At 42.4% G+C, this 25594-nt stretch overlaps 3 protein-coding genes across 3 annotated transcripts; 2 read left to right on the top strand and 1 right to left on the bottom strand.

Moving 5' to 3' along the window:
* The first annotated feature begins 337 nt into the window (after nucleotides 1-337).
* Nucleotides 338-8136, top strand: LOC6560990. Its single transcript, XM_032734150.2, has 5 exons — nucleotides 338-595; nucleotides 3044-3323; nucleotides 5841-5966; nucleotides 6045-6227; nucleotides 6328-8136. The coding sequence occupies exons 2-5, from the start codon at nucleotides 3269-3271 to the stop codon at nucleotides 7971-7973; spliced, it is 2010 nt and encodes a 669-aa protein (XP_032590041.1). The 5' UTR covers nucleotides 338-595; nucleotides 3044-3268; the 3' UTR covers nucleotides 7974-8136.
* LOC6560989 (vacuolar protein sorting-associated protein 13) lies at nucleotides 8098-24471 on the bottom strand. Its single transcript, XM_001987312.3, has 30 exons — nucleotides 24424-24471; nucleotides 23696-24012; nucleotides 20381-20467; nucleotides 20112-20309; nucleotides 19687-20046; nucleotides 19399-19620; nucleotides 19191-19327; nucleotides 18888-19122; nucleotides 17281-18829; nucleotides 16594-17215; nucleotides 16380-16535; nucleotides 15956-16298; nucleotides 15736-15881; nucleotides 15429-15675; nucleotides 15093-15359; nucleotides 14857-15024; nucleotides 14671-14786; nucleotides 14002-14589; nucleotides 13370-13930; nucleotides 13141-13299; nucleotides 12469-13071; nucleotides 12267-12394; nucleotides 11333-12175; nucleotides 10900-11272; nucleotides 10006-10827; nucleotides 9838-9938; nucleotides 9631-9769; nucleotides 9274-9557; nucleotides 8657-8795; nucleotides 8098-8580 (listed from the first exon to the last, which is right to left on the bottom strand). Exons 2-30 carry the CDS (start codon nucleotides 23793-23795, stop codon nucleotides 8341-8343), a joined length of 9933 nt encoding a protein of 3310 aa, XP_001987348.1. The 5' UTR covers nucleotides 23796-24012; nucleotides 24424-24471; the 3' UTR covers nucleotides 8098-8340.
* A 232-nt stretch (nucleotides 24472-24703) lies between these two features.
* LOC6560988 (LDLR chaperone boca) lies at nucleotides 24704-25591 on the top strand. The gene is made up of 2 exons (XM_043216421.1): nucleotides 24704-25050; nucleotides 25113-25591. The coding sequence occupies exons 1-2, from the start codon at nucleotides 24901-24903 to the stop codon at nucleotides 25500-25502; spliced, it is 540 nt and encodes a 179-aa protein (XP_043072356.1). The 5' UTR covers nucleotides 24704-24900; the 3' UTR covers nucleotides 25503-25591.
* The last annotated feature ends 3 nt before the right edge of the window (nucleotides 25592-25594 follow it).

Genomic DNA, 25594 nt, shown 5'->3' with positions numbered 1-25594 from the left:
TTGGCGAGCCTGTTTTAACCCAAATTGGCAAAGACGTCTAACGACTGCCACAAATTGTATTGCCAAAAGCTTGCATTTTAAATTTACATTTTCGTATTTCGCATTTTCGGTTTTATGCAATGTTGTTTCCCCAAAAACAAATTAACGTTCTGCAAAGAAAGCCAACTGCTTCGTGTCTTCATTTGCCTGTCTGCGCCTGCCTTCGTGCATGCGTGCTCGGCTTCGACTTCGGCTTCGGCTCCCCCACGAACATGGGAAGCCAACAGACAGCGGCTGCGGCTGTTCTAGTCTCTGGCTGAGACCATTGCTGCCTTGTCAGTTGCGTTCGTGTGATTCACGGTCGCGCACATAAAGTCGCGCTTAAAAAAAATCGCTCAGTGCGCGCGTACTCTCTCTCCCTCTCTCTCGCTCTCAGTAGCTCGGTAGCTCTCTTCGGCTTCGTATTCGCAATGAAAAGCGTCTGCGTCTGCGTTCGCATTGGTTCTTTAGAGGAGAGCGCAGTAACTGAAAAGCTGTCGTTAAGCTTAAGCAGAAAAGGTGTCAACGTCAACGCAAACAACAACAACAATAATAGCAACAGCAACGAACGCAAAGTGTATGAGTAAAAACAAAGGCAAACACACACACAAAGTGGCAAAGAAAGAGGTGAAAAACCGGATGCAAAATTAAAAGCATAAATAAAAAAAATAACATACAAAAAAAGAATTCAATTGAATCGAATGTTTAAGTTTCGAGACTCGCTGCGTCGCAGGAAATCGTTGTGTTTGAAAATGACCGGAAATGCACACAGATAGAAAATGCAGACAGACGGGCAGACTGAGAGACAGACAGACAGACAGACACGCCTGCGCTTTGGAAATACACCGTTCAAAATCGAATGAAAATGCTGTGCAAAGCGATAACAAAGCTGCACAACATATGTTCACTTAAAATATCTTTAACACAGAACTGGCCAAGTGCAATAAACAGAAATTTGATATGTGCTAATTGTGAATAGATATTGTTTATTTTATTTTTTATTATTTTTTTTTATAGAAAAAAAAGAAACACATTTAACGTCGCCAGCGATGCGAATTACATTTCTCGTTTTGCACTCTTTTTCTTTTTATGTGCCAGCGATAAAAAGTAAAAGTTCTATAAGCCAACTTCCCTCTCTGTCTCTCTTTCTCTTTGTTAAGCTGCCCCCAAAGCGTAGTGATTTTCATTTTTATATTTCTTTACCATTTGATTTGCATGAGCCGCAGTTTTTTATGGCCAATGACACGCGTCGCCTTTTGCCGGATGACTCACAATCAAAAAGGCTTGGCAAGAGGCCAGCTCCAGCTCCAGCTCCAGCTCCAAAAACATTGCTAGGGCTTGCTTAGCAGCAGTCACTAGCCCCAACTTCCATATAGGTGTGGGTGTGTGTGTGTGTGTGTGTGTGTTTGAGTGTGTGTTTTTTAACCACACAAAAAAAAACGAGGCAAACAAATAAACCGCAAATGCGACAGAACTGACAAACAGACAGACAAGCTTAGAGGCTGCCGCACATAAGCAAACAAACACATTTATTTGTATATATATATATATATATATCTATATTATATATACATATATCTATAGAGAGATTTTCTGCAACCCCAAAACAGGCCCCAGAGCCAGACAAGTGCAAAGCGGGCGCTGCATAAACTAAGTATCGCATTATGAAAATCGGCTCCAAAGCCATTTCGTAATCACACTTAATGACACATACATAAGTGCATAAGTGTACATAGCTTATACATACACACACACACACACATACATACACACACACTTGTTGCATACACATGTACCTGTGTATGTTAACTGCAAGAGAGTAGTACATAAATAATACATGTTAAATCGTATATAGCGAATGATGAACAGTAACAGCAAAAGCAACAACAAGCATAACGTCATCAACGACGCCGCCGATTTTCCATGAGCGCCAAACGAAGCGTGCAACCAAATAAACAGCAATAGCAGCGGCAACAACAACAACAAAACAGACAAAATAAAATTCAAAAATTTCAGCATGCTGCAAGCGAGCATTTGCAGCCAACAGATATCCACTAAAGAACGCTCTGGCAACGATATGAAATATGAAATATGATATGAAAAAATTTAAGAAATGCTTAAAATTTAATATAGTTTATAATGATAGCAGTTATCAGATTGGCCTTTGGCATTTCCGGCTTTCCTCAAGTAGGGACTTTCAGTCTAAACCAACCTCAGTCATTAGCTTGAAATATTTGTTACTCTTATTACAAAGTTGCTCATCTTTTTTCATTTTTTACACTGATTAAATGTAATTCAAATATCAGAAACTAATTTCGAAGTTAATAATTGAAATTCTATGCTTTGTTCTTTATTGTTCTGAATTATTTCTCGATATTATTTTTAAAATAGACTTTCAATTGTGTCCATAAAAGCAAAAGTTATACAACCGATTGATTTCCGATTTATGTTTTACTGAGGAAGTACTTAGTACTTAGTTTTCATCAATAATTGTTAAAGTCATTGAACCTCATGTGCTGGATATTCAAATGTTTGTTTAAAAATCAGTAGGCATAGATACAGTAAACCACATATGGTAAGAAGCGCTTCCATTGTCTTGAGCAATGAATGAATCTTACATAAAGCATATACAATTTGTGTGTGTAGATCCCCCATAATCGCCACTGCTTATGAACGAGGTATTGATTTGAAGCCAGAATTGAGCACAATACGAATTTAGTATTGTATTTCGACTGCGTATCTACAGTTCTAATAACAACAGCGGCGGCAGCAACACCAACTCAAATTCATCTATTAATAATCACTACTTTAAACAGACCATGGCGCGGATTGATTTCGGTCTGGTTTCGTTTTCGGCTCGCTCTGTGGGAGAGAAATGTTTTCCATTTTCTTCGGGTGTCTTTAGCAGAAAGTAGTTGTATTTTTTCCACATTGTTGCCTTGTCGTTGACCAATTGTAACGAGTGTATAATGTGCCACAAATGGTTTATAATATTACGGCTAAGTTTTATTTACTGCATTTATAGTCAGCAGCGAAGTGCATGTGATATTATTATAGAATGTGCTACTTTATTTTGACACTCAGCTGCTAATTGCCAGCAATAACATTGTGTGCGACTAAATCATGTCAGCAGCAACAAAAACAAAATACAATAATCGCAAATAGCAAATAAATCGAAAAGCAAAGCGATCTACAAAAAGCCATATAAATAAACACTAGCACTGAAAGCTTCAAATTAACGCTTTTTAACATGGATATGGACATTAAGGTGCCTAAACGCTCCGAAATTGAACAATTTCTATTGGGTAAGTTAACAGCAACTACACAAAAAAATAAACTATATTGTAATTATTAACAAGTGTTACTTAGCAACAGTGCTCCGCCCTTAGATACCCTGTAAACTGAACTCAAGAGATAAATTACTCAGTTGTGGTCGGTATGAGGAATGATTCATTTAAATTCACAATAAATGGACATATTTTCCTGGAAAGAAAAAAACTGAAAAATGTGCAATTGAAATATGCGTAATAAATGAGTTCATTATTAGGGACAAGATATGGCTCACTTGAAATAATAATTCAATTATGAATCTTGAAAATGTGTGAGCTCAGAAGTTGAGTAAATTTATGAAGAATTTAAAACAGTTTGATGAATAAAACAAGAGTTTATATTCGTTTGAAGAATGCTCGTTTACTTAAGAAACTAAAAGTATGTTAATTCTTATTTATGGTTTCGTCTTTTTTATACACACTTAATAATTTACTGGGTAAATGAATAAAAAGCAAAACCAACAGCATTAAACAATTAAGTTCGCAGCCAAAACAGAAATTAAAGTAGCTACGCATCTGTGAGTATGTATTTAGATAATTTAAAAGGCATTGTTCACTTAACCTGCAGATTGAGCAACTGTTAGCACAATCATTATTAAAAAAGAAAAACATATATACATATATATATATACATATATATATATACATATATATATATATATATATATATTTACAAACAAACTACTTGTATAAATTCATGGTGCCTGGTTGGCCTGCGGGTGTATAATTTTCCCTTGTACAGCAACATTAATAACCACAGACACAATATATTATTGACTCATGCGATCTGAAGCTGAAGCTGAAGCTAAGGTTCAAGCCGTGCCTGAAACCGCCAAGTTAACTTGGCTGACTTTAATGCGCTTTGTTCTTCTCATTCTCGTGTATATGGTATATGTTATATGGTGTACATTTTATTGAATCCATTTTTCAGGTTTTCGTCTCTTTGTTTTTGTTTTGGCCAACGTTGCTACATGTGTTTTGTTTTTATTTTTATTTTTATTTTCTTGGCGCATATAGTATAGACGATTGGACATGCCGCCAAAATATGGCCAAAACGCTTGTCTTAACCCCTTCTCTTAAAACGTCGGCATTGAAGCTTTCAATCAGTCGAAAGAGTATTACTCTTGAGGCAAACAATTTGTTTTCATTCAGTTAAGATATCGATTTATTATTTAATTATATACAATTTGTTTTTGCTATTAAATTGGAGATATATTTAATAAGTTTTCATCTAGGTTAGCCACTTTTGCTTGTCTAAATTTAGTTTTTCCTTTTCAAAATAAAATTTTATTTCGGCAACATTTTTAAAAATGTGTTGGTGGAAGTTGTGGAGTAGTAATTAATAAATATACATATTTATTGATAGTGTGCCAAAGAGTATTTCGAGTTCGTTGCAGTTGTGTTTCTCCAGTTTCTTGTACTAATTACGTAGTGGTCAAATAATTGTCTGGAAAGCGCTCTGCGTGTTGAAATTTTAACAAGATTTCTTGCAAATTTCTGTGGCTTTACTTTTGTAATGCCTTACATTTTTATTGCGTTTGTGTTTGTGTTTGTGCTTGTTCGTATTTACAGTTAAATCTACTAAAACAGCCGGAAGACGGAGAGAGGGTCTGTGGCAGTGGCAGTGGCAGTGGCTGGGGCCAACTGAAAACTGGACTGTTTTGCTGCTCAGTGAAATTGCTTTTAATTGCTGCGGTCAATTTGCAGTTGACTCTTGCGAGTTCTTTTTATGAGGTCATAAGTAGTTCGGTGGCTGGCTGCCTGACTGGCATACTAACTAAAATGACAGTCCAATGACTCATCCGAGTCCAGTGAAGACAGAAAACAGAGAAACAGAGCACAGTGTCAGCCAATTGCCCACTCCTCATTATTCATCTCTATCTCTCTCTCTCTCTATCTCACTCTGCCTATATGCCTCTCTTTCTCTCGCCCTCGGGGCAGTTATGGAAATTGCTCAACAGACAGCATAGCCTGGAGCCATTAAGTCCAATGAGGCGTTTCAAAATTAATGGGCAATAGACTTAAACAACGCTGCTGTTCTCCATATTTAGCCATAAGTGCACATTAGAATTGCTGCTTAAACTTACACTGAAAAGAACCAATTAATTAATAATTATAGAAACCAGAAACAATCCTGTAATTATTAAATGTAGTATTTATTAAGCCTTACCTTAAGCATGCCACTTAAATTATTGCACATAAAATAGGTTTGGTTCTACTCTCATATTTTACTTCGCACTTGTTCTTAATTCTACTTGAATAACTGATGTTTTTGGCTGAGTTTTAGAATTGTTCGAATTTATAAGTTGACGTTTTTCTTATTAGTTTTATTAGACTTTTGCACTTGATACGTTTTTCATATCTCTTATAAATTAAAATTTAAATAGTATTTGAATTTCTAAAATATTACTTCTGTTTTTTACTTATTTGAAGTTAGAAATTTTTGGCCGTGTACTATATGACTTGTATTGCTTGCTCCTCCTCTATTTGTAGATGTGCGTGCGCATTTTCGAGAATCGCTGACGACATCGGAGTATGAGAACACTTCGAATCTGTTTCACGTCACCGCCGCCGAGCAAACACAGGCGCTTCTCGAGCGTTGCGATCTGCTGCTGGCTGGCTATGCAGACGATAAGGCGGCAAAAACAACAGCAGCAGCAACTGGAACAGCAGCCGCTGTAGCAACAGCAACAGCAGCAGCAGCAGCAACAACAGATAGTGTTGGCCAAGTTGCAGTCATTAAATTGAATGGCTGCATCAAAAGCAACAACAGCAGCAGCAGCAGCGACTGCTTCGATAGCAAAGTGGGCGCCGAGACCGGTTGCTATCTGGAGATGCTGTCCTCGTCAGCAGCGACATCTTCGTCGTCGAGGAACTCGCGTGAGTCGCCAGAGCCTGGCCAATACATGCATACATGCATATTTGTATTTATGTATGCTGGTTATTTAGAGAGGCATGTAGTAATTGTCTTTAATTGCAGTGTCCGCCTCGCGGGAGTATATCGATCTGAGCAGCAATCCAGCGCTGAATGTTGATAAAGCCCCGCAACAGCCAGAGCCAGTGGAGCTGCCCGAGTCCGAGCAGCAGCTCTATGACATTTGCCAGCATCAAGCGGAGGATGAGACGCAGCAGGTTTTCGCACACGAGCTGTTTATCAATTGCCCCTATGCTGATCTGCCGGCTGGTCATTTGGCGCTGCAGCGTTCCACCAAATACGGCCAGTTGCAGCGCATCGAAAAGCGTTTGTTTTTCGATCAGAGCAAGAAATGCTATTGCGGCATACTGAACGATTGGATGCTCTGCTATGCGGATGGTCCCACCTCCTGTCGGCCGAGCAGCAGTCTCTATCTGAAGAGCTCGGCAATTGAGATCGAGCACTTTGGCGAGGGTAAACGTCGTGAGATTTGCTTTCAAATCACCACCGCCGATCCGGGCAAGAAGTTCGTGTATCAGGCAAACAATGAGGTCGATGCCAAAGAGTGGATCCATGCCATTGAGGCGGCCATACGCGGCGATGCCATTGCGCAGGCAACGTTGAAAACGCTACGCAAACTGCCCACGCCGCCGACGGTGAGGAAGTGCAGCTATTTGCCAACGCCAACAAATTGCGATAGCATCTACGAGGAGCCCTCACCCATCTACAACTTTGGGGAGGCTGTGACGCCACCACGCCTGCCCGACAAAGCCAACAGTCCGAGTGCGCTGGCCAGACGTTTCGAATATGATATACCAAAGTGTCCACCACAGCCGCTATCCGCCGAGGATGAGCCCAGCCCTGGCGATGTGGAAACTGCTGAGCTGCTCAATGGTGTTGGTAGTAGTGGTGGTGGTGCTGCTGCTGCTACTATTGTTGAGCTGAAGCCACAGCCGCAAGCATCCAGTTTGCACGGCCACCTAACGCTTGACTTTCAGGCCAAAGTGAAGACGGTGCACAGTGAGCTCTCTAGTCAGCTGACGAGTCCGGAGCGCCTGAAGAAGGCCGTGAAGAAGAGCTACTCGTGCGGCAACAGTGAACCGGAAATGCTCTCACTTACCAATTCGCCGCCAGCTCCAGCCACACTCAAAGAGCAGAAGAAACAGCGCAAATCGCAAACACCGCAAACGAGTCCACAGAAGACGCCCAGCAAAGATTGTGATAAGCTGGCACGCAATTGGTTTCTCAGTCGCCTCAACAAATCCAGCACCGGTCAGAGCACACGTTCAACTGGCAGCGGCAGCGGCAGCGGGACCAGCAGCAGCATTAGCGGCAACAGCAGCATTATTAGCAGCGGCAATGCGACAGGCACGCCAACCAATGCAAAGTGCAAACAGAGCGAAAAAGAGAATCTGCTCAATGGACTCGATCTCTGCGATGGCAACTACGATCCGACGCTGAACGAACAACAGCCGAGCAGTAATCCCACATCGCCGTGCCTGAAGGGTGGCGACTCCAACAAGAGCAAAGTGAACATGATTATCAATCAGTTTGAGAGCAGCGGCCATCTATCCACCATGTTCAGCGTGGAGGCATTGGCCGCCAATGCACTCGCCTCGCTCACCTCCTTCTGTGAGAGCGACAATTGCAACAACTATGAGCCCATCATGCCACTTGCAACTCCGCCGACCAGCTTTCTCAAAAAGGTGTAGAGCTGCTATTTCTCTCTCTCTCTCTCTCTGTCTCTCCCACTATCTCACTATCTCTATTTAACCTATATACCTATACATATATGCATAGTTTTTAGGCTAGTGACAAATTCGCACACACATTTTTTTCATGTTTATCCTCAACATTGACATAAAATTTTTAATATCAAAACATAGTTTGTTAATAATATACATGAGTGGGGTGGGGTGTGAGAGTTGTCTGTGTGTAGTGTGTGTATGCTTGAAACGCTTGAGAGATTGATTACGAGCGAGGTAGTTTTTGCCATGCTGTTGTGTAAGCGTTGCGTAAGCACTGCGATTATGATATAGGGGATTATTAATATTATACACTTATTGTCTACAGATTCATTTATGAGTAACGTAAACCGGGTAAACGGCATATGGAACTATCCTTCCGTTGAGATTCCATTATTTCCACGAGTGCATTGCGTTTACGCTCATCGGCCAGTACCACCAACTTGCATGGTGATTCTTTTGAGGAGAATAGGCCCAGGACACGTTTGCCCTCGGGGCGTTTTACCATAAATTGCACGCCACGCGCCGTGGCGGCAATATTATGAATCTCATCCCATTGATAGGACCACATGGACTAAAAAACAAAAATAAGACACATTTAATTGAAGAAGAGTTTGCGCTGATGCAATGAGGCAAATTAAGCCACTTACCACCCAAATGCCAAACATATCGTTGCGCTGTGCGTAGAGTAGGCGGTGATTGGTGACTATCAGATACTCTGCCTTTTGCACAATCTCCTCGCAATGTAAAAAGCTGTCGGTGCTCGCAAATTTACCCTTGTCCAGCTCCCTGCAAAAGCAAAAAGTAATTATTAATCATATTATACGTGGATATTGTGGGTTAAGTTTTTTCCCCTTATCACAGTTGTAAATTTCAAACAAGCGGATAGCGCCCAACTGATAACATTAAAGGTTTATCGATATGTAAAAGGCCAGCAGCTGATTGGCGACAGCTGTCTTCTTTTGATGTTATGTAAGCCAGTAAATAATAATACTAAAAACATATAAAATTGAAACATAGGGGCCGCTAGGCGAACAAACTTAAGACTTTCACGCATGGTAAAAATGTGATATTTCAATTTGTGGACTCACTGGTCAGCAGTGTTGCCAATAGTGCTCAACTTCTAACTGGTGGATCGTTAAATAGACATCGCGAAAATCAAAATATTAAACAATGCCTTGTAGTTTATGTGTTGTTAGTAATATATATATATAAGCTATTTAATAAGTAAGTATGTGCAGTGGAGTATTTGTTTTTGGACACCTACTTTAGCATCTTGTTGCCGAGGGCCTCGCTTTGGCAATAGGGTCGCAGCACATTGTCGTAATGCTGGAAGCGTGGCGGACGTAATCGTTTCTCATCTTCGCTGCCTTCGGTGGCACGTTTGACAGCCTCAAAGCTGCCGCTGGCAAAGTCGACAACACCGGCAGTGGGGCGTGCCACCAGACCAATGGCGCCCTTGCCCAGACCCTTGAAAAAGCCCTCAAAGCCCTCCTCGCGAGCGCCACTCACGGGCTTGGTAACAACGCCCGTGACGCCATCCACAAAGCCCTGCGTAAATGTTGAGTATGAATACTGGGTACTAAGCGATGTTGGATTAGAAGCAGCCCACTGCTGTACTTACCATGACCAGACCCTTGCCACTGCGCGCGATACCTTCGTGGAAGTTCTTTGGCTTGTTGTGAATGCCCTGGCGGCGCTTTCGCTGATAATCATCGTCAAAGGTCAAAGCAGCCAGGCCCTTGCCCATGGCGCCAGTGATTCTAATGAAAGAAACAATGACAATTTAATTCAGCTTGCTTTCATTTCCAAGAGTTCAAAAAAAACTTACTTGGACATGGCGCCAGCAGCGCCGCCCACAGTGTGGCCAAAGAGCGACTTGACGCCGAGCACGAGACCCTCAGCAAATTCGCCAGGTCCTTGAATGGCGCCCTGTGTTAAGCAACAAATAATACAGTTTATAATGCAGGAAGAGTGGCTGTTTTGACTGACAACTTACCTGGAATGGTTCGTAGAACAAATCCTCGACGCCCTTCTTAAGGCCCACCACCAGGCCATACGGATTGCCGAGCACATCGAGACCCAAAGCTAGCACATATAGCTGCTTGAGCGCCTGGCCCGTGTAGTGTGATTGGACCTCATTGATGAGCTGCTGCTGAGTAAAGAACTGATACTCGCGCTCGAAGAAGGCCAAACGAAAGACGACATCGTTAACATCGGTTAGCGTAACGCCAACGCCTTGGACAAGGGAACCAAGGAAGCCAGGCAGCGCTGTCGTATCGGATCCTGCCATCGAGAAGCTAACATGTATCTTCAGTGGGCCCAAATGCAGTTTATCATAGAAATTCTTTTGCTCCTGTTGCGAGTGCTGCTCGAAGAAAGCGGACAGAGGCAGTTGAATGGACTCCACATCGCCGCGGAACAATTTGGCCGCCTGTTCATCGTCCACTTCATTGGCGAACATCTCCGCAATGGCGGTTAGGAACAGTATGTCCACCTTAAAGTGGAACTCCTGTATCAGTATTGTCGCATACTTATACTGCTTCACATCCGAATTGGGCATGACGCGCTGCACCATGCTGCATTCGATGAAGGGCTTCAGCGTTGTGGAACTGGCCACGCTCTTCGGCGGTGCTATTGGGGCCAATACAACGGGGAATATGGGATCGGGGCATTGATTGTCCACCTGTATACGATTAATTTTCACATGCAGTTGATTTTGGAACGGTGATGAATTCATCGACACCCAAATAGCCGGATTGAAGCTACGCTGTATACGTCGATCCACATTCTTTGTCAGCGTCATTGTATCAAAGTTTATCTGCAAGCAATTAATAAAAAATGAATGTATATTTATATATATAAATAAATCAAAGAATCGCTATGCACTTACCGGATATTTGTTATTCAGAGTATAGGTTTGCACATCTTTGATCGCTTTGTGTGCAAGATAGCGTTGATATTCAGCCTCAAGGAGCTCCGAGTCCTGTATAGTCATTTCCTTGAAGCGCTTCTTGGTCGGCTTACGCCCCTCCCATATAACGCCCGAACTGGTGATGCCCACATAGAGTATATCTAGGGCCGTCTCATTGTTTACCACAGAGATACCGATGCCATGTATATGCAGATCAATGCTACGAGTGATCGTCTGCAGCCCGGCAGTGCTCTCTGTGCGCTCGGCAATCGATTTGATTTCGGTGAAGAGCAGCACACGCTGTGGACCATCCAGGAAGGATACCCAGTAGGCTGTGCTGCCATTATCCAAGCTGTACAAATCAATTATCATTAACATTAACAATTATCTGCAATATTCACTTAAGACTCACATAAGATTATCGATCTGATCGCGTTTCAGATCGGTTTCCTGCTTATTCTTGCCGAAGACCAAAAGCTTTGGACCCGTTGGATCGCACCAGGCATAGAGAATGCTATGCTTGGGCTTCAAAACATGCTCGATTTTCGTGTTCTTCTCGTAGTAGACAATGTCCCTGCTGGTGTGATTGATTAACAGTCCAGGCGCTGCCGATGGCTGGTACTCGGTGAAGATGATATAAACGCCGCCCTCAGTGGTCTGCACTTCCACATTGACGCCGCCGTAACGAATGTCGTCCAGCTTTAGCAGTGTACACGTAACCTCCGTGTAATCAAATGCCGGCGTTATTTTGTTCTCCACACGCACGATCAGTTTGTGTGCGGAATCGTTTTTGGGCCAGAGTGGTTGGTACTCCTGCGGCTCGAGTGCTAGCCAGTGATCACCAGGACGATTCTGCTCCTGCAGTTCGATCTTGAAGTTACACTTGTTATGCACTATGTAGAAGGGTATGAATGTGATCTGTTTGGTCAGCGAATTCTGCGTCAAATGATTGTGCACGCCAATCTGATAGCTCTGATCGTTCGAATTGCAGGTGACGGCACCAATCGAACCGGCCACATCGAGTGGGATCTTCTCGCTCCACTCGCCACTGTCGACGCGAATGGAGGCCTTCTTCTTGTCGAAGAACATTTTGTCGCGGAAGGTGAACAGTATGGGGCCGGAGTACTCGGGCGGATGATATAGCACCTCTACGGATGACATATCCGTTTTGTAGGTGAGCATCAGACCCGTCTTGTTAATCATCCAGAAGGGGCTGAAGAGCGTCAGCATAGTGCTGCCATAGCGATTATCGGTCCTGTGAATTCAAATCGGAATTGTCAGAGTTTAATATAAGATTTTCCAATTAATCTCGTCTAATTATTTTTCAGAACAAAACTGAATCTTACCGCACATAAAGATCCATGTCCATTTTTATTTCAGAATCATATGAGGAAAACTTCCAGATGGAAACTTCGCTATCGCCATCGGAAATCTCTGTGGTATAGGACCAATCCTTCTCCAGATATTGTATTAGCTGGACATGAGTAGAGCACGCAGAGTATAAGTTTACAAATTGAGATTAATAATAGGGATTTTTGTTCAACTTACGCGCACGACAAGCACACTTCTCGATTCATTGCCTTTTTGGAACATACGCACTGTGGGCAGATGCAGCACATGACCGGGATTAACTTCCTTTTCGCCATAGTCGAGGAAGTCCTCTTTCTGGTATCGCTCTACCCCTAACCCATCCGGTGACGTGCGCTTTTCAGGATCCATCTGGCTTTCATGGCCCGAGCAGCCAGCCACCGAGACCTTAATATCAATGGGCAACGAATTGCGCAGATAGAGCGGTGGTCGGAGGTGAATGGTGTAGAAGGCGCTCTGCAGCCGATACTTGTTGCTATTCTCAAAGTAAATCTCATGCTTGCGACGTCTGATGTTGATATAGAGCGCTTCAAATGTATCGATTGGATCACATTGCAGCTGCTGTGAATAGTTCAAATCGGATGGACTCGTATTCCAGCAGATGCCCTGAACCGATGTATTGTAACCCTTGAGCGAAAAGTAGAGATCTTTGCACTCTGCATAGATGGCGTGCAGGGGCACATGGAAAATTTCACCAGGTTGCGCGTACCCAACAAGTATATCGCTGTTATCGGCCAGCCTGCGACGATGCACACGGATGGGTGTCGTGAAATGATTGGTAATCTGTGAGCGAAACAACAGCAAATTAGAGAAGATGGAACAAATCAAACATACAATTTATATGTTACGTACGCTAAGAACGCCATGAATGTTAATTTTGGTTGTGCCATATTCCTGTTTGACCTCGGATACAATAGCCCACTGCTCCTGCTGGGCAATGCGCGTTAGCGGGAAGTAGCGCGTATCAGCCTTGCTGACGGGCAGGACGACCTCATCGTTAATGCCACTTATCTGAAAATATGTGCACCACTTCAGAACTCGAAAACTCGAAGAAATGGTAAATGCGAGGGGAATGAACTACCTTCACATAGAGATTGTAATCCTCGGCCTGTTCCTCTGAGATTGTGCTCATATCCTTGGTTTGCAGGTAGGCGCGTCCGCCTGCCGAAATAGTGCAGTCCTGTATGTCGTCGGGATTGACCAGTTGCTCATCTTGCTGGGAGTGCATCACAATGGAACTGTTGATCGCACTGCCGCCGCGATGCACTTCGTGGAGCGTGAAGATGCCACTGCGCAGATTCAGTGTGATGTCGAAGCCCGTGTCGTTCTCCACGACGTAGGGGGCGACAACATCTGGTTTGGCGAGGCCCTTGCTATCGATGGCCTGCGAGAAGGCCTCGCCCAGTTCGCCGAGCAGTTTGACGCACGTTTTGCTCAAGGTTATCTCCAGATTCTCCTTGGAATGTATGCGTATATTCATTTTTTGATCCTCGGCTTGTTCATCGAAATCGCTTTGCACTTTCTCCAGCTCCAGATCGAACTGCAGCTCCCAGGGTATATATTCGTTGCCACCATTGCGGCCGACCACCTCGTTTAGTTCAATGATGGGTTCCCACTCGGCCAGGAATTGATTGTAGTAGTTCTGTAAGAATCAATATTAGCAAACCATTTAATTCACATTCAGAGAGAGTGTTGAGAATGTGGTGAGCCTACCATGTTGAGCGTAAGGGAACCGTGTGCGCTGAGATTGCCGCTCCAGTTGTTAAAGACCGCCGTCATGCGTGTGTCCATCGAGATGAGCGGCTTTGTGTAGTACCCCACGCCCGACTCAATGACAACTGTTATGTTTGGCACCTCAATGACGCACTTTTCCGTCTTAGTACTGCGTACTACCGGATGTTCCGGAGCAAGCACATCGACGGCCGTATCCACTTTGGTGAACCAATAGGTGCGTGAATTGAACGATTTTGAATGCCAGATTTTTGTATAATCCACTGGCTCCTTTCCGATGGCCGCTTTCTCAGCAGCACCGGCAGTAACACTCATCAATGCCTTGTTCAGCAGCTCAATTGTGGCCGGCGACACATTGATGATAATATCACTGAGTTTCAAGCTGATGTGCATGCCCTCCTCCTCGGGCGTGGAGCCTTGCAGACTGATAACAGACGGATGTAGGATATAGTGACGGGTCGATTCGCGACGCTCGGGCAAAAAGGCACACATAAATATCTTCAGCGCATCAATTTCGCCATTGATAATTTGCTTCTCCCCAATCGAGCGATAATTAAGATGTGCTTGGGCCTGAAAATACAAACAACAAATATAAATAGATTTTGAAGAACTGCTGAGCAATCAGAGCGATGAATGGCAAAGAGGTCTTACATTGAAGATAATGGCATTGGTATTCAGATCATCCAGACTTTCAACCAATATAATGTCCGGCTGATCAATGTGGAGTATCAAATTCATTTTATTATTTGTTTCTACTGCGCCTTGAACTGCAACAATAATTGTGAAAGTTAAATTAGTTGTCGTCACAGAAACACAACTGAATCAATTAATGCTTACCTGAAACACGATCCGTAAAATGTCCGGGTTCGCGTGCAGCTGATTCCACTACTGGGGCAACCTTTGGCACCTCTTTGGGATCAGTTTCGGGCAGTGACAGGAACATTGTCAGCTTAAGCAGAAAATCAATGCACACAATCAAATCGAAGCTACGCACATGCACCTCAGCTGAAATTTGTAAAATATATATTCATATTCAATATAAATCACGACAATTTCCGACTTATTCACATTACCAAAGATATCATTCGGTTTTACAATGGCCGTCACTTCAACCATAAAGTTGGTGTCCTTGCGACATGCATCGAGGACTGTATCCTTTGATTGCTCCTCCCAATTTTTGCAGCTGAGATACTGACGGATTTTGCTATTATTCGATGGGCGCGTGTCATCCAATTGAATGTTGCAGAGGACAATGGAAACGCTCAGGGTGCCGTTGTTCAGCTGGGTGCCCTTCACAGACAGAAAGTAAATGCCAAAGCAAGCCAAACCGCTTTTCTCGCCTAATTGGTATGATAATTAATGTTAGTATTAGAATTTAATGATTAACTTTAATGGAGTTCAAGACTTACCCTCCATGAGATTGATGATGACGCCATCGAATTGAACATTAAACTTGAGCGACTCGTAAATCTTTTCAGTCGGCAAAACTGTAGTAGTGGGACTGGTTCGTGTGCGTCGTTGCTCCGAGACTGCAGGCTGTGAAGGCTTTGCGGGTTGTGGGGCGGCGGGTGGCGGTGGAAACTCTTTCTGGCCTTCGCTCAGATTACGATTCAAGATGGACATAACCAGTGCATAGTCATCCATAAACAGTGTTAGCTGCAATCATAATTTCAATAAATTACAATTTGTCACAACAACTGGAACTCCACGCATTACCTCAACGGACTTCAGGTGACCCGACAGATTGAGCTCTGGTACATGCTTACACCAACTGCTCGATAAATTGCGTGTAACGGAGAGCGTAAAACTGATCGGATTCATCATATTCAGCGTGGACTTCATTCCAAAGACCGCATCCACTTCTAAACAACAAATAATAAGAAGATACAATTGTATTCGTGGTGACAAAACACTCCAATTGGAACAGCTTGCTCACCATCGAAAGACGTCTCGTTGCCATCTAGAATGGTCACCTTGGTGATCTTGACATCGTTTAGCTGCAGCTTGATCTCATCAATGATGGCTTTCTCGTCCCTGTCTGGCACTGACAGCTCACTGGTGTTGTTTGTCATCTCCAGCAAACCCAAATCAATGGCCAGAGCATTTCTGCTCTGCGAATCCACAGGCACAACTATAATGGGCGCCTTGATGCGCACATTTAGCTTCATGCGTGTCGCTTTCTCATATGCCTCCAATGTGGCCTGACGAGCGGATTCAGCGGCAGCTGCACTGGCATTACTTAGCGCCTGCTGAGCTGCCTGGAAGTTGTTCAGGAAGTTCTGCAAAAAAAAAGAAATATATATATATATAGTGAAACAATATAAATCACTGCAGACTGGCAGTTGGAGAGTGAAACGTACGAGAACTCCGGTGACAAACCAGTTAAGGAATATAATCTTCATGCAGCCAATGTCGACAGTTATTTTCATATCATCCGAGTTGTAGTCGTGTGTGTACTCCTTGTTGAAGAGCACCAACTGGCAATTAAAAGCATCCTGGCCAACCATGCTTAAAATCTGCAATGTCGGTTTTTAAATTATTCCAAACTGGACAGCAAAATATTTAAATACTTACATTACTGTGTATTGTTTCGGTATTTAGATCGTTAACCATAATGTCCTTGAGGCAAACGTTCACCTCGGTGTAGGAGCTCTTCAGCGTAACATTTGCCACAAAGTCCTTCATGTGCATGGACGCCAGGGGTCGACGCTTTGTGGATAGCTTGAGACTAATCTCATTCACATTTGCAACCATTCGCATTTTCACGCTCTCCACGACGGTGTTCCGAGGTTGGAATTTGGTGTTATTCTGTGAAATTGGTTTGCTGATTATGGTTTCGGCATCCTCCATAATGACGTGCAGCTTATGCTTGAGTCCATCTCCGTCGCCGGCATAATTATAGTGATCGCGTGGCTTTAAATTGCTCAATATCACGTCGAGACGGCGCTGAAAATCGTTGGACGTATTCAGCAGACGCAGTAGACACTCCTGATGCAGCACAATGTCCAGAATCTCAAAATTGGCCACCACCAGCTGCTCGGTAGAGTTGTATTTGGTGTTGAATTCCGGTGATGTTTTGTCAGCCAGCGTATAATTAACTGTCAGCAGATATTTCGAATCCTTGGCATAGCTGGGCGTATCAATGATGTCCAGCACATGCTCCCCTTCAGTGTCTTTAATATTAATGCTGCCCAATCTGGAATAGAGACAGTAATTGATTACTTTTAGCTAACAGAAAAATGAACTCCAAAAGCAACTCACTTGACGGAGGCGACGGTTTCGTAGGTGCGCTGTGCCATGTACGCCTCCAGCTGCAGTATCTGCAGGGAGAGTATATGCTTGGAGGCTCTAGATAAATCGCTCAGCAGCACGTCACTATTCAATCCACTGCTATCCATTGCTGTGGATGATTCTTGCGCGATAGACATATTTTCCTGCTCAGGTGTTACGAACGGCGTTTCCGCGCCAGAAGCTGCATCTGTCCCGGTGATATTGCTCGACGACTGGTACAGTGTAATCGAGAGTTGGTTGAGCGAGAAGTTCACCTCGACATTGGTGTACTGAATGAGCTCCTCGTCGAGCACCGTCCTGGCGGACGATGTGTTGGTGCGCCTCTTGAGTTCGCGATTAATTAAATTCGATATGGAGCTGCGTGATCGTGTCAAAATAGGTTGCTGTGCTTCGAGAGGGCTGTTGCTTTCTGGCAGCGGTATGCTGGTGACAACTCCGATTGCTTCCAGCACACGATCCTCGGTGATGTTCACCTGCACTGCTGGCAGCATGATATCCACCTTAATCTTGGGCAAGCGGGGATCGTTATCGAACACACAGAGTGCGGCAGTTAGTCGCAGTGATGTCGGCCGCAGCACATGCATATCTGTGGAGATGGCCATGTTGAGGGCACGATGCCATTCTTCGTGTGGACGGACCACCAGCATTTGTATATCGTTTATGCTGACAACGAACTTATCGTACGCATTCCCCATAACTGTTTTCAATATGTCGTCGTGCTCCTGGCCCTTACTGACAAGCGTTTGAATCTGATCTGTGGAGCGCTGGTGCGGCGTGGTTGTCACATGCACCTGACCCAAGCTAATCACAATCAGCGATTTCATATCCTCGACAAAGAGTCCGCCGTGGGGCACCACTATAATGTTGGGCATTAGCAGTATGTCGGCATCTAGCACCGATTTCTGATCAATCACATACTGCATGCCGGTGGCGGAGCGCTCTTTGATGCCAACAAGCTTGGTGGCAGCCGTTTCCTCGATTTTCGATAAATTCACATCGGTCGGCGGTTGGAAGATCTTGAGGAGACTCAGTATGGTCTCAGCATCGTATACGATTTGCAATGGTCGAGCGACGACTTTGACACGCTGATTGCATAACTTGTCAATGGGATTCGTTTCGAAGAATATGTCCAGCAAATTGAATTCATCGGTGATTATCGATTCGATCAGCATGGGAGTGTAATCCTCCCGCGTTTGACCCGTCATCTTTAGCGATTTCATGCCAGCTGTTATGCTAATGGCCTCGGCAGCAGGTCGTTGGGTTATCGCCGCCGTGGCCATAGAGAAACTCAACAGCATTATTGATGGCAGACCGGAAATTTCGTTGGTGATGCTGGCATTCGATCGTTCATTGTTCAGCTCTTGGTACAGGCCAACTTCGAGAGCGATCAGTTTGAAATTCATGATAATTGCCACATAGGTTTCGGGCACATCCTGCGGCTTGACGTTCTCCTCATAGCCAATGGCTTTGTACAGCTTGGCCTTCTCCTCCGGCGTCATTGCAGCCTCAAATTTGCGCACTGCAACAAAAGATTGGTTAACAAATCAAACGCAACACGTTTGAGAGCAATCTATTACCAATATTATCATCGGTCTCGGCAGCTGATCGTTGGGTGTTAGAACCACCGCCCCACCAACCACTAAACCAGCCTCCACTCTGTGCCGGCTCCGCTTCACGCGATTTGGCTATCTCCATGTTAACGCGTTGTCGTATTAGCAGCAAATTGAAGACATCCAGCTCCTGCTCCAACATATTACACGTCTCTACGAGCATTTGAGGCGGCTTCTTACTCTGCTCGCGCTCCTTGTATTTCTGTGTTCGAATTCATATTGGAGGAATATTAATTTGCTTAACCGATCTGTTTGCTGTAGAAACCTTACCTCTGCATAGGTATTGCAGCGTTCACGATGCTGTTTGATATACTCCCAGTTCCAAGTGCGACGCGAACGACGTACATCAACCTCGAGCACAGAAGTTATCGCAAAGTGCCACCACTCTCGGTAGTGACCCTTGTAAGCTGTGTGGTAAAGTAGATAACAAAAATATTGAATTATAATCAATATACGACTTTTTAGCTGAGACACTTACGTATATTGAAGGGTCTATATTGGCGATAGGGTAGACCCAGTTGCATGCGATTCATGGAATCGCCCAGTTGCATGATATTTTGGAACTGTGTGTTAGTTAAACCGACGTTTAGCGTTTCCATTTCCAAACACAAATCAATCTTTGGCTTTTCATAAGCCGGTATATCCAGTTCCGGATTCATGTTTAGCTTCAGCTTGGCATTACACGAAATGGGACCCAGAACTGAAACAGGCAAACACAATATTAGATACAGAATTTTATGCAAAATCTTTCATCTCAGCCATTTACCATAGCAATACTTTGAAGGTCTGAAGTCCTTGCGTGCTATATTAGACTTGAACAGTTCGGGAAGTGTGCTGGGATCCTTCTGCGCAAAGAGGGTTGCCTTGCAGTTCATGTAGGCCGACAGGCACGAGAGATTCGCAATTTTAAAGACCTGCGGCGCACGCTCCGTCATATAGCACTTGTCCCAGTTGTTGTCCGTCGTGTAGAGCTCCAGCTCGTGCAGGGTTATGCCAAAGGCAAACGGACTCCCTGTCGTTGTGCTATCCTCGTATCGCAAGTGAACATTGCCGATTTTCACCTGCAAATTGTTGACGATTTGGACGGTGAGCTTCTCGGCGAAACCAGCATCTACTTGGGCCGTCGCTGCAAGAAAGAAAAACGACACTTTTAATATTGACTATGTGACTATAATCGAAATAGGTGTTTACCCTTCTCAAGCTCCTTTTTGCGCGCTGCCTCCAGAGCATCGAGAGCTGCCATTTTAGCTGCACTCGCATATTTGGCCTCCTTTTCGGCATTGTAGACCACATTGTTGTTGGGCGTGACAAGCGCATAGAGATCCTCAATATCAACAATAACAGGCTGGCTGTACAAATTCTTCCAGGGTATTTTCAGCACCAGTTTATCTACAATTTCAAAGTTTAATTAGTTAAAGTTGTTGCGTGTATCGTGTTTTTTAGATAGGTTTCCAACTCACCCAAGTAGCCATAGACAAGTTGCACGGGCAGATCCAAATCATCTAGCGCATTGCCACGTATCTTGAGGTTCTTCAAAACGACATCGCCTTATTTAATAGTAAAACATACATTAACATTAATTAACAATTATGTACAGTATTCATTTATGCAATTAGCGAATTGATTAATTACGACAAAATGCGTGGAGAATTTTGCGTGCAAGCAAACGCCGGTAAAATTTAGCGGTAAAAATATAAGAAATGAATATCTATAAACGTATGTATGTATATCTATAAATGTGAGTCTTATGCGAACACAGATGGCTTTTAAAGGCTACCATTTGGGCGTGTCTGGCATTCCAAATGTTTGTTATGCCTGGCATGCCAAAAAAAAATAAATAAAATAAGATTTGATATGCGGAGCTAACCCCAAGCAGTGAATATTTATTGATTTACTTATATAGGTCAATTTGTTTAACGATCAACAAAGCTACCCCTCTATAAATCAACGGCAATCGATTGCTTAGACTCAATTGAATTACTTCGTATTATCAGTGACATAATTGCGCCGACAAGGCAGAGGGTAGAGGTGAAGATTCCATTTGAAACTATTAACTGATTGCAAAATAATTTGATATTCATTTTGTACATTCGATTTAAAGTTCAGATATCTAAGTGGGAGCTTTAGTTGTCAAATTCAAATAGCCTAATTTAGTTAATAATACATTTTCTTGAGGCCAAAATATATGTGGGATGAAGTAGAGTAATCATTATACACTGCTAAAGATAATCATTTAATACAAAAATCAATAATAATATACTAAAATTAACTACAAAAGTTCTCTAGTCTTATGAGGCACAATTATGATGAGTGTTTTTCTTTGAAATCTTTTGAACTGGTTTCGCCAGCGATTGGCGCTTATCAGTTAACCACCTAAATATTTACAGATTCCCACAATGGCGTTATGAATCAGAATCAGTATATATACATATACATACATATGTATACATATACAGGGTATATGTATGTGTTTATACAGCGCCGCTAAACTGAATAAATTTAAGCAATTATCTTTGTATTATGTTATATATACCAGAATATGTTGTACTTTGGCTTGGTTTTTAGGCACCGCAAATAAAATATTAATGTATTTTTGAAACTTATATTCGCTGAAAGTCCATTTATTGCTCATCTGATTAGATTTCTTATGATGGAACGAGGTTAGTTCTTTTACTATTTCTCAATCAAAATAATTACCGTAGTTTTTTATTGTTTTGTTTTAGGGATCGCTGATAGTCATTGAACGACTTTGGTCTAAGCCAGAGCGAAATCGTTGATTAAATGCAATTTTTAAAGAGAATGCACTTAAATGCCATGAAAAATTAATACAAATAAATACAACCTCTCAATTTTGCCTGTTAAGCTACAATGCGAGGAACGATGAGTGTCTTTCAATGGATTTAATTATTACAAAAATAATTTGTAAATGAAGAAATGTTATTTAACTTGCCGCCACACTTGTACATATGATGTAATGATGAGATTCGTTTCATCAAAAATTAATTTGAATGTATAGAAAAATGTACTCCAATAAACTTTTTTTTTCAGATATTTTTGGACGAATTCCATGTAAATTGCAGGCAGTAAAACAGTGGACCAAATTGTGCTCAAGCAGTCGCCATACTCCCCGGAATTATATATTATTAAAAACGTTTGGTGACTGTTGTCCCGTTAAATTGATAAGGAAGGTAGGCAATTTAAAGATTTTAAGACCCTGATTGACTCCATATTGACTCTATTATCGCTGGTAATCAATGAAATATATGGCATGCCCTTGCAAAACCGAATTCAGAAATTAATTTTATTTATATTATTCTACTATAAACTTAACGTAATTATTATAAACCTAACCATACCTACTACTATAAACCTAACCTACTAATATAAGTGCAACTCAAGTACTTATGCCATATTTATTTATTATTATTTTTTCAGTTACATGTATAAGTGTGTATATGTGTACATATTTGCACGAACATTCACATCTGGATTTGATCATCATGGATTTGATCATCGTAAAGTGATTCCCCGGCAAATGTTAATAAAAAATAAATTAATTTAAAAACTATAAATTATTCTTCGAAGATGTGGGCGTTTCTTCTAAGAGAAGCACTTAACAAATTTCAAATGTCAAAATTGTTGTGCATTAAGCATGCCCTTCGACCAGACCAGAACAAACTTGCTTACAGTGCGTACTAAAAGTAAATTGATGCTACAAGCTGAACACGAATACAACAGCTCTGAATATATTTATTCTTATGCTTTTTTTTCGGGCATTTTCATATAATAAAGAGCTGTTTTCGACAAAGAAATTATTCATGACAAACGTATTATGTCATCAAGTTCAAGTTCAAAATAGGCTTGGTTTTCATTGGAACTTGTAGAGACGAAACAAACCAGTTTATTTGTTATATACATGTCACATGGCCTTTTTAATAACTTACAATTTTTGGATGGTTCAAAAGGTGGCTCAAAATGTGCTCGACTATGTTAAATGTTTGTTTGGAGTACACAATCTTTACCTACAATCTGTACTTATACCTATTTGGAGAATGTTCGAAAATGCGTTTCACGAAAGTGTCAACGTTCCAGTTGTATATGGTGTAATTTGCGCAACTTGCTGATAAATATTCTGTTTTGCAATATAAATATATTTATATGCGTATGCATGCATGTGTGTGTGTGTGCATGTGTGTGTGTGTGCATGTGTGTGTGTGTGCATGTGTGTGTGTGTGCATGTGTGTGTGCATGTGTGTGTGCATGTGTGTGTGCATGTGTTTGTGTGTGTGTGCATGTGTGTGTGTGTGCATGTGTGTGTGTGTAGTCAAGAGTAATACAACACTGCTGCAGATAATAAGAAATAAAATATAACCGCAAAGAGCTGAAGCCACTTCTGTTGTTGTTGTTATTGTTCTTGCTCTTCAGATGCCACAATCGCAACATTTGTTGGGATAAGGGAAGGGGTGAGGCTGGTCGGTGTACACAAAAACATTTGCGGCGGAAGCAACAGTTCAACAGAGACGCATTCACACAGTCTCAAACGGACATGGGAGAGTGATTTGTGATGCGACTCTCTGCCTCCCAAGCGAATTTAATTTGCCACTCTTTCGGAATTGGGTCACTGTGCAAAAAAGCACAAAATGTTTTGAAGGATAAGGCCAGACGAACGAACAAAATGTGATGCGTGCTGGGAATTGGCACAAATTGCGTGCCATTTGTAATTGTGTCATTTTGATACGTATACGAAAAGAATGGAATTAGGGTTGAACACTCACCTCCCCAGATGCCAATTTTCAGTTGCTTGTGATCTAAATTCTCAATGTAATCGCCCAGCACCTTGTTGAGGACATCGGCCACCACGGCCTCGAATACCATCCTGGAGCCGTCGTCGTCGCCGTCGTCTTCGCTTTTGCCGGCGTTGTACTTGTGCCGTTCTCAAATGTCCCAAAAAAAAAACCAGCTGTTGGCAGCCAAAAGACGGCTGCTTATTGATTTTTAATTCTTCGTTGTTTATTACTGCTTAACCTTGCTTGTGTGTGGATTATGGTGGTCGTTTTATTAAACACTCTCGTTGTAGGAATTTAGCCGATTTCTAAACATTTGAACAAAATGAAATTGGAATTGAGAGACAGAATTTACCTCAGTGCTGATGATGATGATGATGTCATCGCCATCAGCCATCAGTGGAAACAACTAAAAACATTCTAACAGAATAGGCAGACAATGTTATTCAGTGTTTCGTCAAGCATTTTAGCAACACAAAAAAATTCACGCAGATCACTTTGTTTATAAATATTTTGTTAATTCATAACAAGCAGTTTCCATATGTGGGTGTGTGTTTGTGTGTATTACGTGTTTGTGTGGATATAAGACTGTATTCAACCATGAATTATTCCGTATTCTTTCACACTTCAGCTATTCACATAGCCATTCAATTGCCATGTATATGCAAACTTTATCTTAATTACACACAGTAGTAGTAAACACAACAGCAAAAAATTACCTTGCCAACTATGGCATTTTCAATGCGCAATTAGAAGAACACGCGCGCCACTGAAGAGCTCTCGGTAAAAACTGAATTCTCATTGGCAACAGCTGTGCCGTGTGCCGTTCCCATGAGAATGTCACGAGAGTTGCCCAATAAGTACAACACCCAGTGAGCAGTGCTCTCCATCCCTTATGCTCACTCACCTTCTCTCTATTTATTTTTCGTTGATATTACAAACAAATTTCAGTCAGCGCTCTGAGCGGATGTAGTGTTTTTTTACCTTCGTTTTCTTTGTGTACAACACTTATCTACTATATTATGGTATTTGAAAAATAGGGGCACACTTAAATATAAGCAAATTCTTTGTTTTGTTCGCGCTTGCCAGCGAATGTCATATTTTTTTTGCGACAACGCGTTGTGAATACCAATTTGTCGGCGAGCCAGAAAACTGCCAAAGCTGACGTGTAGACTGTAAAGAAAATTGCATTTAACATGAAACAAACAATAATATTGCTTATGTTGGCCCTTGTGCCCGTTGTACTATCCAAGAAATACAAGGACGGAGATAAACCGGATTGGGCAAAGAAGGATATACGCGATTACAGCGAAGCGGACTTGGAGCGACTGCTGGACCAGTGGGATGTCTGTTAAAATTAAAATTAACTAATAATAAATAATAAACAATGATAAATTGACTTTGGCAGGAAGATGAGGAGCCGCTTGAGCCCGATGAGCTGCCTGAACATTTGCGACCACAGCCTAAGATAGATCTTTCCAATTTGGACAGTAAGAATCCTGAAGATCTGCTCAAAGTGTCGAAAAAAGGTCGCACTTTGATGACATTTGTGTCGGTCAGCGGAAATCCGACTCGCGATGAAGGCGACTCTATAACGAAACTCTGGCAGACCAGTTTGTGGAATAATCATATACAGGCTGAACGCTATATGGTCGACGATAATCGTGCAATATTCCTCTTCAAGGATGGTGCACAGGCCTGGGAGGCAAAAGACTTTCTGGTTGAACAACAGCGCTGCAAGGGTGTTACCATCGAGAACAAGGAATATCCAGGCGAATATGCCAGAGACGAACTATAGTTGTATTAATAGAAACTAAGCACTCTTATCTACATTCTCATGTAACGTTTTTATAAGCGAAAAACAAAAATGAACAAATTGAAGTCGGAGCT

Source organism: Drosophila grimshawi, unplaced genomic scaffold (genome assembly GCF_018153295.1).
Source record: "Drosophila grimshawi isolate 15287-2541.00 unplaced genomic scaffold, ASM1815329v1 contig_1369, whole genome shotgun sequence".
NCBI lineage: Eukaryota > Metazoa > Arthropoda > Insecta > Diptera > Drosophilidae > Drosophila > Drosophila grimshawi.
This window is presented reverse-complemented; position numbering and strand designations above follow the sequence as displayed.